Source organism: Panthera tigris, chromosome F2 (assembly GCF_018350195.1).
Source record: "Panthera tigris isolate Pti1 chromosome F2, P.tigris_Pti1_mat1.1, whole genome shotgun sequence".
In the NCBI taxonomy this organism is placed as follows: Eukaryota; Metazoa; Chordata; class Mammalia; order Carnivora; family Felidae; genus Panthera; species Panthera tigris.
Genome location: NC_056676.1, coordinates 44,810,152 through 44,824,499, shown reverse-complemented (window position 1 = coordinate 44,824,499; position 14,348 = coordinate 44,810,152). Strand labels below are relative to the sequence as shown.

The 14,348-nt window shown below is 38.1% G+C and overlaps 1 protein-coding gene across 17 annotated transcripts in view; it reads right to left on the bottom strand.

The window, feature by feature from the left end:
- Nucleotides 1-14,348, bottom strand: part of VPS13B (vacuolar protein sorting 13 homolog B) — a 798,280-nt gene that overhangs the window by 725,115 nt on the left and 58,817 nt on the right. For all 17 annotated transcript variants that reach the window (XM_042972776.1, XM_007073303.3, XM_042972777.1 and 14 more), the window contains exon 4: nucleotides 7,134-7,254. In XM_042972776.1, coding sequence (XP_042828710.1) covers nucleotides 7,134-7,254 — 121 coding nt within the window. The remainder of the gene's footprint in view (nucleotides 1-7,133; nucleotides 7,255-14,348) is intronic.

The following is a 14,348-nucleotide window of genomic DNA, read 5'->3' as shown; positions in this document are numbered from 1 at the left end:
AGGAGGGCACTGGGCTCACCGCGTCCTGCTGACCACATAGATTGCACCCACATCTGCCTAAATAACCCAGAAAACCACCAGAAGACTAGCAGAACAGACTCTCCGGAGCCAAGCATAGACGAGAGGCCCCCAGAAGAGGGTAGGAAGGGCGGAGAGGCGGTACGCACTACCCGGACTGACGGGAGGGAGCCGGGGCGGTGGAGGGGCAGCCCGCCGGGCAAGGCAGAGCCCCTGAGTCTGGCTTGCAAAAGCGGAGGGGCCGGACAGTGAGTTCTGACAGCCAGCGGAACTTAACATCTGGAATGTTATAAGTCAACAGCTCTGCTCCAAGAGCGGGAGGGCTAGAGGACAGGGAGGGAGAGTTGTTGAGCCCCAGAGGACACGGCTCAGCTTGGCAAGGAACAAAGGTGCTCGCCAGCGCCATCTCCCTCGCCCATCCCCCAGCCAAAATCCCAAAGGGAACCAGTTCCCGACAGGGAACTTGCTTGCACCGCGCAAACACCCAACACTGTGCTTCTGCGGATCCATCCCTCCGACAGGTCGGCCTCCCTCCCGGTGCAGCAGGGCCCCTCCCAAAGAGGACCACCGAAGGCAAAGCTAGCTGAGACTGCCCCTCCTGCCCCTGTGCACCTTGCCAATCCACCCCAGCTAATACGCCAGATCCCATCGAAGCAGCACCACAAGCCTGGCAGTATGCAAGTAGCCCAGACAGGACCACACCACTCCACAGTGAGACCTACGCCTAGGAGAGAAGGTAAGGTACACACCAGTCTGACTGACCCTGGCAGTGGGCTGGGGGCAGACATCAGGTCTGACCGCGGCCCCACCCACCAACTCAAGTCACTCCAGACATCACAGGGGAAGAGCCCTGCAGTTCCCCACCACCCCAGGGACTACCCAAAATGACGAAACGGAGGAATTCTCCCCAAAAGAAACTCCAGGAAGTAGCGACAGCTAACGAACTGATCAAAAATGATTTAAGCAATGTAACAGAAAATGAATTTAAAATAATAGTCATAAAATTAATCGCTGGGCTTGAAAAAAGTATAGAGGACAGCAGAGAATCTATTACTACAGAGATCAAGGGACTAACAAACAGTCAGGAGGAGCTAAAAACTGCTATAAATGAGCTGCAAAATAAAATGGATGTGACCACAGCTCAGATTGAAGAGGCAGAGGAGAGAAAAGGTGAGTGAGAAGATAAAATTATGGAAAAAGAGGAAGCTGAGAAAAAGAGAGATTAAAAGATCCAGGACTATGAGGGGAGAATTAGAGAACTAAGTGACACAATTAAACGTAATAACATACGCATAATTGGGATTCCAGAGGAGGAAGAGAGAGGCAAAGGTGCTGAATATGTACGTGAAGAAATCATAGCTGAGAACTTCCCTGATCTGGGGAAGGAAAAAGGCATTGAAATCCAAGAGGCACAGAGAACTCCCTTCAGATGTAACTTGAATCGATCTTCTGCACAACATATCATAGTCAAACTGGCAAAATACAAGGATAAAGAGAAAATTCTGAAAGCAGCTAGGGATAAACATGCTCTAACATATAAAGGGAGACCTATAAGACTTGTGACCAATCTCTCTTCTGAAACTTGGCAGGCCAGAAAGGAATGGCAGGAAATCTTCAATGTGATGAACAGAAAAAATATGCAGCTGAGAATCCTTTATGCAGCAAGTCTGTCATTTAGAATAGAAGGAGAGATAAAGGTCTTCCCAAACAAACAAAAACTGAAGGAATTCATCACCACTAAATCAGCCCTACAAGAGATTCTAAGGGGGATCCTGTGAGACAAGGTACCAGAGACATCACTACAAGCATGAAACCTACAGACATCACAATGACTCTAAACCCGTATCTTTCTATAACGCTGAACATCAATGGACTAAATGCTCCAACCAAAAGACACAGGGTATCAGAATGGATAAAAAAACAAGACCCATCTATTTCCTGTCTACAAGAGACTCATTTTAGACCTGAGGACACCTTCAGATTGAAAGTGAGGGGATGGAAAACTATCTATCATGCTACTGGAAGTCAAAAGAAAGCTGGAGTAGCCATACTTATATCACACAAACTACACTTTAAATTAAAGGCTGTAACAAGAGATGAACAAGGGCATTATATAATAATTACAGGGTCTATCCATCAGGAAGAGCTAGCAATTATAAATGTCTATGTGCTGAATACAGGAGCCCCCCAAATATATAAAACAATTAATCACAAACATAAGCAACCTTATTGATAAGAATGTGGTAATCGCAGGGGACTTTAATACCCCACTTATGGCAATGGATAGATCATCTACACACAGGATCAATAAAGAAACAAGGGCCCTGAAGGATACATTGGATCAGATGGACTTGGCAGATATATTAAGAACTCTGCATCCCAAAGCAACAGAATATACTTTCTTCTCGAGTGCACATGGAACATTCTCCAAGATAGATCACATACTGGGTCACAAAACAGCCCTTCATAAGTATACAAGAACTGAGATCATACCATGCACACTTTCAGACCAAAATGCTATGAAGCTTGAAATCAACCACAGGAAAAAGTCTGGAAAACCTCCAAAAGCATGGAAATTAAAAAACACCCTATTAAAGAATGAATGGGTCAACCAGGCAATTAGAGAAGAAATTAAGAAATATATGGAACAAACGAAAATGAAAATACAACAATCCAAACACTCTGGGATGCAATGAAGGCAGTCCTAAGAGGAAAATACATTGCAATCCAGGCCTATCTCAAGAAACAAGAAAAAATCCCAAATACAAAATCTAACAGCACACCTAAAGGAAATAGAAGCAGAGCAGCAAAGACACCCCAAACCCAGCAGAAGAAGAGAAATAATAAAGATCGGAGCAGAAATAAACATTATACAATCTAAAAAAACTGTAGAGCAGATCAATGAAACCAAGAGTTGGTTTTTTGAAAAAAATGAACAAAATTGATAAACCTCTAGCCAGGCTTCTCAAGAAGAAAAGGGAGAGGACCCAAATAGATAAAATCATGAATGAAAATGGAATTATTACAACCAATCCCTCAGAAATACAAGAACTTATCAGGGAATACTATGAAAACTTACACACCAACAAACTGGAAAACCTGGAAGAAATGGACAAATTCCTAAATACCCACATGCATCCAAAACTCAAACAGGAAAAAACAGAAAACTTGAACAGACCCATAACTAGCAAAAAAATTGAATCAGTTATCAACAATCTCCCAACAAATAAGAGTCCAGGACCAGATGGCTTCCTTGGGGAATTCTACCAGAAATTTAAAGCAGAAATAATACCTATCCTTCTCAAGCTGTTCCAAAAAATAGAAAGGGAAGGAAAACTTCCAGACTCATTCTATGAAGCCAGCATTACTTTCATTCCTAAACCAGAGACCCAGCAAAAGAAGAGAACTACAGCCCAATATCCCTGATGAATATAGATGCAAAAATTCTCAATAAGATACTAGCATACTGATTTCAACAGTATATGAAAAGAATTATTCACCATGATCAAGTGGGATTCATTCCTGGGCTGCAGGACTGGTTCAACATTCGCAAATCAATGTCATACATCATGTTAATAAAAGAAAAGAACAGAACCATAGGATCCTGCCAATCGATGCAGAAAAAGCATTTGACAAAATTCAGCATCCTTTCTTAATAAAAACCCTCGACAAAGTCGGGATAGAAGGAACATACTTAAACATCATAAAAGCCATTCATGAAAACCCCACAGCTAACATCATCCTCAATGGGGAAAAACTGAGAGCTTTCCCCGAGATCAGGAACACGACAGGGGTGTCCACTCTCACCGCTGTTGTTTAACATAGTGTTGGAAGTTCTAGCATCAGCAATCAGACAACAAAAGGAAATCAAAGGCATCCAAATTGGCAAAGATGAAGTCAAGCTTTCACTTTTTGCAGATGACATGATATTACACATGGAAAATCCGACAGACTCCACCACAAGTCTGCTAGAACTCATACATGAATTCAGCAGAGTCACAGGACAGAAAATCAACGTACAGAAATCAGTTGTGTTCTCATACACTAGTAATGAGGCAACAGAAAGACAAATAAAGAAACTGATCCCATTCACAATTGCACCAAGAAGCATAAAATACCTAGGAATAAACCTAACCAAAGATGTAAAAGATCTGTATGCTGAAAACTTTAGAAAGCTTATGAAGGAAATTGAAGAAGATATAAAGAAATGGAAAAACATTCCATGCTCATGGATTGGAAGAATAAATATTGTTAAAATGTCAATACTACCCAAAGCTATCTACACATTCAATGCAATCCCAATCAAAATTGCACCAGCATTCTTCTCAAAGCTAGAACAAGCAATTCTAAAGTTTGTATGGAACCACAAAAGACCCCGAATAGCAAAAGTAATTTTGAAGAAGACGACCAAAGCAGGAAGCATCACAATCCCAGACTTTAGCCTCTACTACAAAGCTGTAATCATCAAGACAGCATGGTATTGGCACAAAGACATATAAACTAATGGAATAGAATAGAAACCCCAGAACTAGACCCACAAAAGTATGGCCAACTGATCTTTGACAAAGCAGGAAAGAATATCCAATGGAAAAAAGACAGTCTCTTTAACAAATGGTGCTGGGAGAGCTGGACAGCAACACGCAGAAGAATGAAACTAGATCACTTTCTTACACCATTCACAAAACTAAACTCAAAATGGATAAAGGACCTGAATGTGAGACAGGAAACCATCAAAACCCTAGAGGAGAAAGCAGGAAAAAAACCTCTCTGACCTTGGCCGCAGCAATTTCTTACTCGACACATCTCCAAAGGCAAGGGAATTAAAAGCAAAAATGAACTATTGGGACCTCATGAAGATAAAAAGCTTCTGCACTGCAAAGGAAACAATCAACAAAACTAAAAGGCAACCAACGTAATGGGAAAAGATATTTGCAAATGACATCAGACAAAGGGCTAGTATCCAAAATCTATAAAGAGCTCACCCAACTCCACACCCGGAAAATAAATAATCCAGTGAAGAAATGGGCAGAAGACATGAATAGACACTTCTCTAAAGAAGACATCCAGATGGCCAACAGGCACATGAAAAGATGCTCAGTGTCGCTCCTCATCAGGGAAATACAAATCAAAACCACACTCAGATACCACCTCACACCAGTCAGAGTGGCTAAAATGAACAAATCAGGAGACTATAGATGCTGGAGAGGATGTGGAGAAACGGGAACCCTCTTGCACTGTTGGTGGGAATGCAAACTGGTGCAGCCACTCTGGAAAACAGTGTGGAGTTGCCTCAAAAAATTAAAAATAGACCTACCCTATGACCCAGCAGTAGCACTGCTAGGAATTTACCCAAGGGATACAGGAGTGCTGATGCATAGGGGCACTTGTACCTCAATGTTTATAGCAACACTTTCAACAATAGCCAAATTATGGAAAGAGCCTAAATGTCCATCAACTGATGAATGGATAAAGAAATGGTTTATATACACAATGGAATACTACGTGGCAATGAGAAAGAATGAAATATGGCCTTTTTGTAGCAACGTGGATGGAACTGGAGAGTGTTATGCTAAGTGAAATCAGTCATACAGAGAAAGACAGATACCATATGTTTTCACACCTATGTGGATCCTGAGAAACTTAACAGAAGACCATGGGGTGGGGGGGGGGGGGAAGGTTAGAGAAGGAGGGAGCCAAAACATAAAAGACTCTTAAAAACTGAGAACTGAGGCTTGATGAGGGGTGGGAGGGAGAGGAAGGTGGGTAAGGGGTATTGAGGACAGCACCTGTTGGGATGAGCACTGGGTGCTGTATGGAAACCAATTTGACAATAAATTTCAGAAAAAAATGAAGGAAGGGAGGGAGGGAGGGAGGGAGGGAGGGAGGGAGGGAGGGAGGAAGGAAGGAAGAAAGAAAGAAAGAAAGAAAGAAGATTCTGGAACCATCACATCACTCCAAGTAGAATTAGAAACATTCAGAAGTAAAATATCTTCTCTTGGCACCTTCTCCAGCTGTAGCAATTAATCTATTCTAAAGCCAGAGGTATTATGGAGACTTGTTAGATGAAATTCAGAATATATAAAGCATCAGCATTAACATCACTGTAACACTAGTTTAAAATGTTTAATCAATTGAAATTTAACTTAGAACATATCTGAGGAGGAGGGCTATGAAATGCTGTACCTAACACCAGTCTGTTAGTAGATGGTGCAAGAAGACTGTCAAAACTTAAAGGTTAAACCCAACAGAAAGCCTACAAACCTTTGGCCCAGAAAACAAATATATACTAACATCAACTATACCTCTGAGAAAAAGAAATGACTGATGAATAAAATCAAAAGAGAAGTGACTGATAAAAACAACCCCTAACTTAAAAAGGCAACAATGCACTCTGGCACGGGGCTGATAGGTCATGATCGTGGTTTCTTCTTCATTAAATAGTTACTAAGCAACTGCTATTTGTAAGCCACTACTGTTCTAGGTAAATAAATATTTCAGGAAATAAAAGAGATGGTGATCCTCCTGGTGAATTCTATAGTTTACTGAAACTCAGAACAATCTAGTGTCTTTACTGTTAATCAAGAAGGAAGGGGAACTGGGGCGCCTGGGTGGCTCAGTGGGTTAAGCGGCCGACTTCGGCTCAGGTCATGATCTCGCGGTCAGTGAGTTCGAGCCCCGCGTCGGGCTCTGTGCTGACAGCTCAGAGCCTGGAGCCTGTTTCAGATTCTGTGTCTCCCTCTCTCTGACCCTCCCCCGTTCATGCTCTGTCTCTCTCTGTCTCAAAAATAAATAAACATTAAAAAAAAATTTTTTTTTTAAAAGAAGGAAGGGGAACAAAGAGACTATGGGAAAGCAGAGGCATGTCTTTGCTCGGACAGGATGTAAGAAAGAAACTTTAGGAACAACCTGCTGCAAAAGAGCATCAAAATTTGAACAGAAGACATTTTGGAGGGCTCTGGACTCAATGTGTTCTTATGTTATGAAGCAAACCCACATACACATGTACTCTAAGTATTTTAGGACACTAAATACTAAAGTGTATATTCTACAATTGGCTACAACAATGATTAATAACAAGTGTAATTTTGGCCTTAACAAGCCCATTCAGAAGTTACCTGGTGGTAAATCAGGATCTGTGGGAGCAGCCTGCTGAATTCTTCGGGGTTTTACTGATGATTTTGTGTTCTCAGTAGTACTACGGTTGGTAGAATTAGAACCACAGCTTTCATGGTCATCCTATTTTTAAGAAAAGTAAAGTATCAATCATCACTCAAGAATTAGGAGACATATTTCAGTTAAATATATAGCTTAGGGTTACTAAATTTGATTAGACTCTAATTTTATTTTTTAGCTCTAAAAATCTGTATACCAAACAATTCTTATAATTTGCATTCTCAAACACTGTTTAAAAATAACGAGTAGTTTAAACCACAAATTCTTCCTTTCTTGAGTATCTAAACAAACCAACTGATAACGTCAAGAAATCCTTACATATGACTTTTGCAAAAAAAGACTATTAAACAAAGCTTTAAACACTTGCCATTTGAATACAAAATAAATGGAAAAGGTCTTAATTGTCTCCTGTTTGTTGTTTCCGTGGTAAGACCCCCAGTATTGTGTGTGTTAAGAATCCAAGCTGTCTTCTTAATCACCTTAATGATTAATCTTAATAATCCTTAGAATCCTTTGCATCCTATTATTTTTACTGAATTATTATTCTCATTAAACATAAGGCTTAATTGGGTTTTGATATGGATAGCAAAAACTTCAATACATTTTCAAAACATATTCCTTTATACAGTGCAAACAGTACTCTTTTCTTACCTTGATTCAACAAGTTTATATAATGCTCTTATGTGCTAATTGTTGAATGTACAAAGCGAAATTAGATATAATACTAATTTTCAGAGTCCACTAAAAACATATATAGCTTGTTTTACACAGTACTTTATTTTTAAGTTAGGAACAGAAAGAACTATTAAGAACTATTTGGAAGAACTAGAGAGGTCAGGCTTATAAAAGTATAGGAAAGTTTTAGGCTAAGATTGGAGGTTACATAGAGGGAAACCATTAGCAAAAGCAGCATATATGTATGTAGCATGTACAAGAAATAATGATTAGTCAAATAAAGCCAAAGTATACAATGTAAGGTGAAAGAACCACACCAGAAACTAAAGGCATGAACCAGTTCAGTAAAAGTGAGATAACATTAAGAACTATAAAGATGCGGGGTGCCTGGGTGGCTTAGTCGGTTAAGTGCACATGCTCTCACTCTCTTGCTCTCTCGCAAATAAAAATAAACATTAAAAAAAATAAAAATTTAAAAAATTTAAGAGAACTATAAAAATGTTCTCAGTCTTCATTCTACTTGGCCATATTTCAAGATTTGGTAATTAGGATGCCAATAACCAATAAGAAAGGAGATTTAGTAGTTCTAGTAGAGGAACAAGAGTAGGAGCAGTAAATGAATAGTTCAAAAAGTGAGTAAGAATTTAAAGCGTGAATAATAAACATAGATTGCCCCTTCAAGAAGACAGGCAATATAGGAAGGAAATAGATTGGGTAGTAATACGAGGTAAAAGCATCAGCCATCTTCTTATTCCCATTTTGGGGATAAAAGAGCACATTTTGGGGCATCTGGGTGGCTCAGTCGATTAAGCATTTGACTCGATTTTGGCTCAGGTCATGATCTCAGGGTTCATGAGTTCAAGCCCCACATTGGGCTCTGTACTGACAGTGCAGAGCCTGCTTGGGATTCTCTCTCTCTCTCTCCATCCCTCCCCCATTTGTGCATGCTCTCCATCAAAATAAAATAAACTTTAAAAATAAAAAAAAAAGCAAGTTGCCTTACATACAAAGGATAACTGATGGTGCACTGTGCCTCATCAATTTATTAATAATAAAACTGATAATACAAGAATGGTGAGGAATTCAGTTTTCTATTTTACATATTTGAAGAGAAAAATTCAAGAAAAGATGGAAAACCACTAAATTTACCAATCTAATAAGATACTAAAAGAAAATAACAATGATAAGACCTTTAGACAACAAAATTTTTATTCAATGCCACCCTAAGAGAACAATTATATAAGATGAATCTTTTATAAGACAATACAGCTTCAGAGGCTAGTGATGTATTAGCAAAAGAAAAAAAAATGTTTGAAACTTCAAGACAAGCAGACAGTAACAGATTTGCTATCTTAAAAAAAATTTCACATGAATTTATGTCATTTTAACTTAATGCAAACCAAACTTCACAGTGTTTCATTCTAAAAAACAACTTCACTATTCAATCTTTATAATGACATCTTCTGTTATTTTGGTGGAATGTTATAGTCTCTAAATACTAAAGGACTACTACTATGAATAAACCTTACTGTAATTACTTTTAGTTCAGCTTACATCCTTAAAAATGTCTGTAGTCATACACTTCTGCACAACGTTAACATTAAAACACACTATTAATTTTTGAAACATATGGTTGTCTCAAAAGCCCAGAAGTAAAACATGTTCATTAAAGAAATGTGAAAAAGTTCCAAGTGAACTGCCAAAACTAGCATAATTATGAAAATATTTAACACTGAAACCATCTGAAATCACATACTGTATATAGATTACAGTGATGTCATAATAAACATTCCAGCCAAAATGCACTAAAACTACTGCAGTCCAATAAATCTGGCATACATGAGATGACAAACATTTTAAAGTAAGAGAACAAGTTTTTATTTTTTAAAAGTGATTAGCAGCAAAAAAAGGGTAAAGTGCATAGACTAAATATAAGATTTCAAATAGTTAAAAAAAATAAGAGTGAAGAAAGCTTCCCTACAAATTACACATTTTTATTATTCAAAAGAAAAAAAATAATTTGCTTAAAATTTGTAATAATCCTGAAATTTTAGTCACTTTAAAAATGACCATTAATCATGGTACTTACAGAAATCTATACTATAAAACAAATACTACCAAATGTGCAAATGCAAATCTTTCTTAATTATAGTTAGGAAATTAGGGTTGCATATATAATTAGAAAATAATCCTTTTCATAATTTCACCTAGTTTTCATTTCAATTACATCTTAATTGCATCAGTTACAGATCAGCTTCCATCCAAATCCTACCTCAGCCAAATTAAATAAAAAGCAAAACAAGAATTACAATATTTACTATTAAAATTAGAATTACTTCCATCATTATGAGCTCACTATCTGCTTCCAACCAGTATGCATCATTTTTTAACACATTTTACTTCATTGAAAGTCTCTAATTTCTAATAAAAGATACCCTGTTCTCAAAAATACAAACTAAAATGTTTTGAGGTCATTTTTAACCCCAAACACATTACAGTTATATCTCTTATTTAGGTTGCAATTTTCCCAAAATGTCTGGTAAGTACATTTCATGGTAAAAGAATGTTTTCTCTTGGGGACCACATAGCTATTTCTGAAAATACTGCCCTTTGCTCCTCATGAAACAAGCAAGAATGTCATTTCCTTACAAAAGTTCCTAACAGAGGGAAAATGTGGTGAACACCATATGTATGTAAATACATCCATTACCTTCATACTGACAGATGATAGGATCAGGTTGCATACTTTTCACCTTAGCCCTCATAAGGGTGAGTCAGTTAAAACTTGAAACCCATCAACTCCCAGATTCACAATGGTATAAATAAGATTGAGGATAGGACTTAAAACAGGTGGCTGAATCATTTCAACTCCTTGGTTAAAAATAGACCAAGAGACGGGGTGCCTTGGTGGCTCGTCGGTTGAGCATCCAACTTCAGCTCAGGTCATGATCTTACGGTTCATGAGTTCAGGCCCCGCATCAGACTGTGCTGACAGCTCGGAGCCTGAAGCCTGCTTCAGATTCTGTGTCTCCCTCTCTCTCTGCCCCTCCCCTGGCTCATGCTCTGTCTCTCAAAAATAAACATTAAAAAAATTTTAATGAAATAAAAATAGACAAAGAGGTTAAAATGCAACAAAGAATTGAAGGGAAAAAAACTGAAAGGCAGCATCAATAAGTGATGTGCTTTAAGCTCTTCAGCCTCACGGCATGCAGACAAGCAGAAAAGAATGAAGGCTTACCTGAATGCTCTGGTCACCAAAAAAGCCTGAATGAAATACAGTGAAGGGCCTTGCAAATGAACTGATACAGAGCTTGTAAGGACATGCACCTCTACCCTCTCCAGTAGCAAGTACAACAGCAATTGTCAGATGCAATAAAGAATCTCTAAGAGAAACCCTGAATTCCAGAGTCAGAGAGTCAAATAAAGTCACCAAAGAAGAGGTATATTTGGAGAACACAAGAGCAAGCCCGGGAAAACACATTCACTCACCTTCATGGTCAAAATTAGAATCGCTGACTCACGTCTACCCTGACAGCAATATTAATCAACTTAATTTTAGTCACTAAAAAAAGTACCTTGCACATTTAAAAGAAGGAATGCGTATGCCCCCAATGTCTTCACACATCAACTGCAGCCCACAGAAGAGGCTGCTTACATCTTTTCTCCCATCAAGGGTGAGAACATGAGGTGAGGGTGGGCAAGAAGAGAATGCTGTTGATGCCCCCCCTTACATTATTTTACTTGATCCTCCCGAAAGGAAGAACAGCTAATCTGACAAGCCAAAGCCAAATATTCATTAAGCCACGTTTTAATAATGAAAGACATCACTGTACTAACTGTAAACACCTGTGTGGTGGGGCCTGTCTTCTATCTCTGAGATCCATGCTACTCAAGTAACAGGACCAGAGCCATTTATGCCAGATTAGCCTATCTCTCTCCTGCCTTCTTTTCAAACACACAGAGCCACCTGAACCAGAATACTTCCCCAGCCAGAAAACAAACTGTGCTGGTTAACAGCAACACATTTAAGGAAAATCTGTTGTATATTATTGCCTATGACATCCCCTTCACTCTTATCACTAGGCATATATAATTATTGCCAACCTCTCCTCTTTTTAGAGCACTGGATTGAAGTGGTTAGACCTACTCATATTTGAAAGGTGAAACAGGCAGAAATTAATGGAAGAAAGACCAAAGTATATATGGAGGCATTCTGGCATAAAGCACATTCTGCTATCTAATTTTTACCAGAATTCACTAGGGGGCTGGAGGAGACTGGGTGCTTGACTAGATTAATAAAACTGTGCTTTGTTTTCTTACAAAAAACTTCCTTCAGCAAGAAAGAACTGAGCAATGTGTATGTATGTGTTAGCCACTCTGAGAGAAAACATGTAGTATAAATAGATGGTACCCTTATCCAGGTACTTTACTTACCTACTTCAGGAACAATCCTTATATGCATAAAAAAATTAAAAGCAATGTACATTAGTCAGCAATCATATGTCACAAAGAAACACTAATGACCTTTACTGAACACTTCGATGTGCCAGACCAGGCCTTAAATATTTTAAGAATGAAATTAGATCTTAAGAGGTCCCAAGGTCAAAAAGATAGGAAGTGACTGAGCTGGGATAAATACCCAGATCTGTCTGTCTGAAAAACTCCTCCTATGAGCTCTTTCCTGAACTTGAAACAAATACCAACAGCAGGGAGAAAGAGAAGGCAGAGAGGGAGGAAAAAGAGACAAATAGAAACTTTTTTTTAATTTATGACACTTCTAATGTGTCACCTACTGCTAATGACATTATACTCATCTCTTTATCCTCTTAAAGCTATGAATTAGACACTGTTCTCCATGCAAAAGTATCCCCGTTTAATATTTTTTTATATTCATGTATTTATTTTTGAGAGAGAGAGAGAGAGAACAAGTTGGGGAGGGGCAGAAGAGAGAGACACAGAATGTGAAGCAGGCTCCAGACTCTGAGTTGTCAGCACAGAGCCCAATGCAGGACTCAAATCCACAACTGTGAAATCATAACCTGAGCCAAAGTCAGATGCTTAATGAACTGAGCCACCTAGGCACCCTAAAAGTATTCCCATTTAAAGATAAGGAAACTAAGACATAAAGAGATGGTTCAAAATCACACTACCACATCGCATAATCCTAACCACAGTTGATCTACTTTCTCCCTATGAGAAAAGGCCAACTAACAGCACATATATTAGGAGAAGGGATTGAGTACAGTGAGAAGGGATTGTGCACAATCCCTTTAGTCAAAAAAATGTCACAAAGGACTTGAGGTTTGAAAAGCCTGTCCTTAGGCTTGCAATCTGTATAGTCTGTTGCAACTAAATTCTACCACTGCCCGTTGAAAAATGAAAACAGCCACAGACAATATGTAAACAAATAAGACTGTGTCTCAAAAAACCTTTATTTACTAAAACAGGTGGTAGGCCCATGGGCCATAGTTTCATTACCTCTGCTTTAAAACGTTTGTCTTAATAAAAATGCACAAGATAAACATTTATTCAACCTGAAATTGCATTATAACACAGTGTTTTCATCATGTAAGGCCAAAATCTCAGACCACAAAAAATAAATATAAATTTTGAGGGAATCTATAAAACAACTAGGGAAGAAAAAACACAGAATTTTTGCTTGTCAAAAGTACTGCCAAAAAGACAAGGCATTTCCACTGTTATCCCTTTGGCCAATTTTTGATGAAGAAGTAAATGTTTAAAAAGAGAAAGGAAAGAAAGCCAAATGGCAGTAAGAAAACTGGCTGAAGATTCTAGGAGCCCAAAAGAAAAAAAAAGTAAAACATTTCTGCAAGGAAATAATATATGTAACTACAGCATTATTATCAAAATAGCATATTCTAAACATATGCAAATGTAAAAATTAAAATTTTGCCAACAAATAAGATATAAAAAGTAACCTGGAAAAAGATATATAAGCATGGGGGCAGGGCGGGGGGGGGGGTGGAGGGAAACATCTTCTAATCATATGTAATTCCAAAAGGGAGAAATTCCCAGAATATTCTCATATTCTAATAACGAAAAAATGCATTTCAGATAAATTTTCAGGAAGCACAGAATTTTCCCAATAGTACCATGAGTACCTTCTCAATAGTACTACTAAATCCAATTGAGATTTTTAAAATTTTTAAAGTTTTTAAAGGAGTAACAAAGATTTTAAAGTGTTTAATTATATGCTATTACAACATTAACAAGTATAAAATTCACAAATTCTTAAGTATTCAGACTATAATGACTCATTTCACTTTAGCTATCAATGGGACACTTACTCCTAAAAAAGTGGTATAATATTAAGTATGCTGCTTAAAAAAAAAAGGAAAAACTCAAGAGCCATAATGTTTACCATATTCCTGTTTCATAAAGAAACACTTGTTTATTTTGTATTTGAAACCCCTTCACATCTACTCTATACTTGAGTGTCGATTTATACTCAGATACTTTAA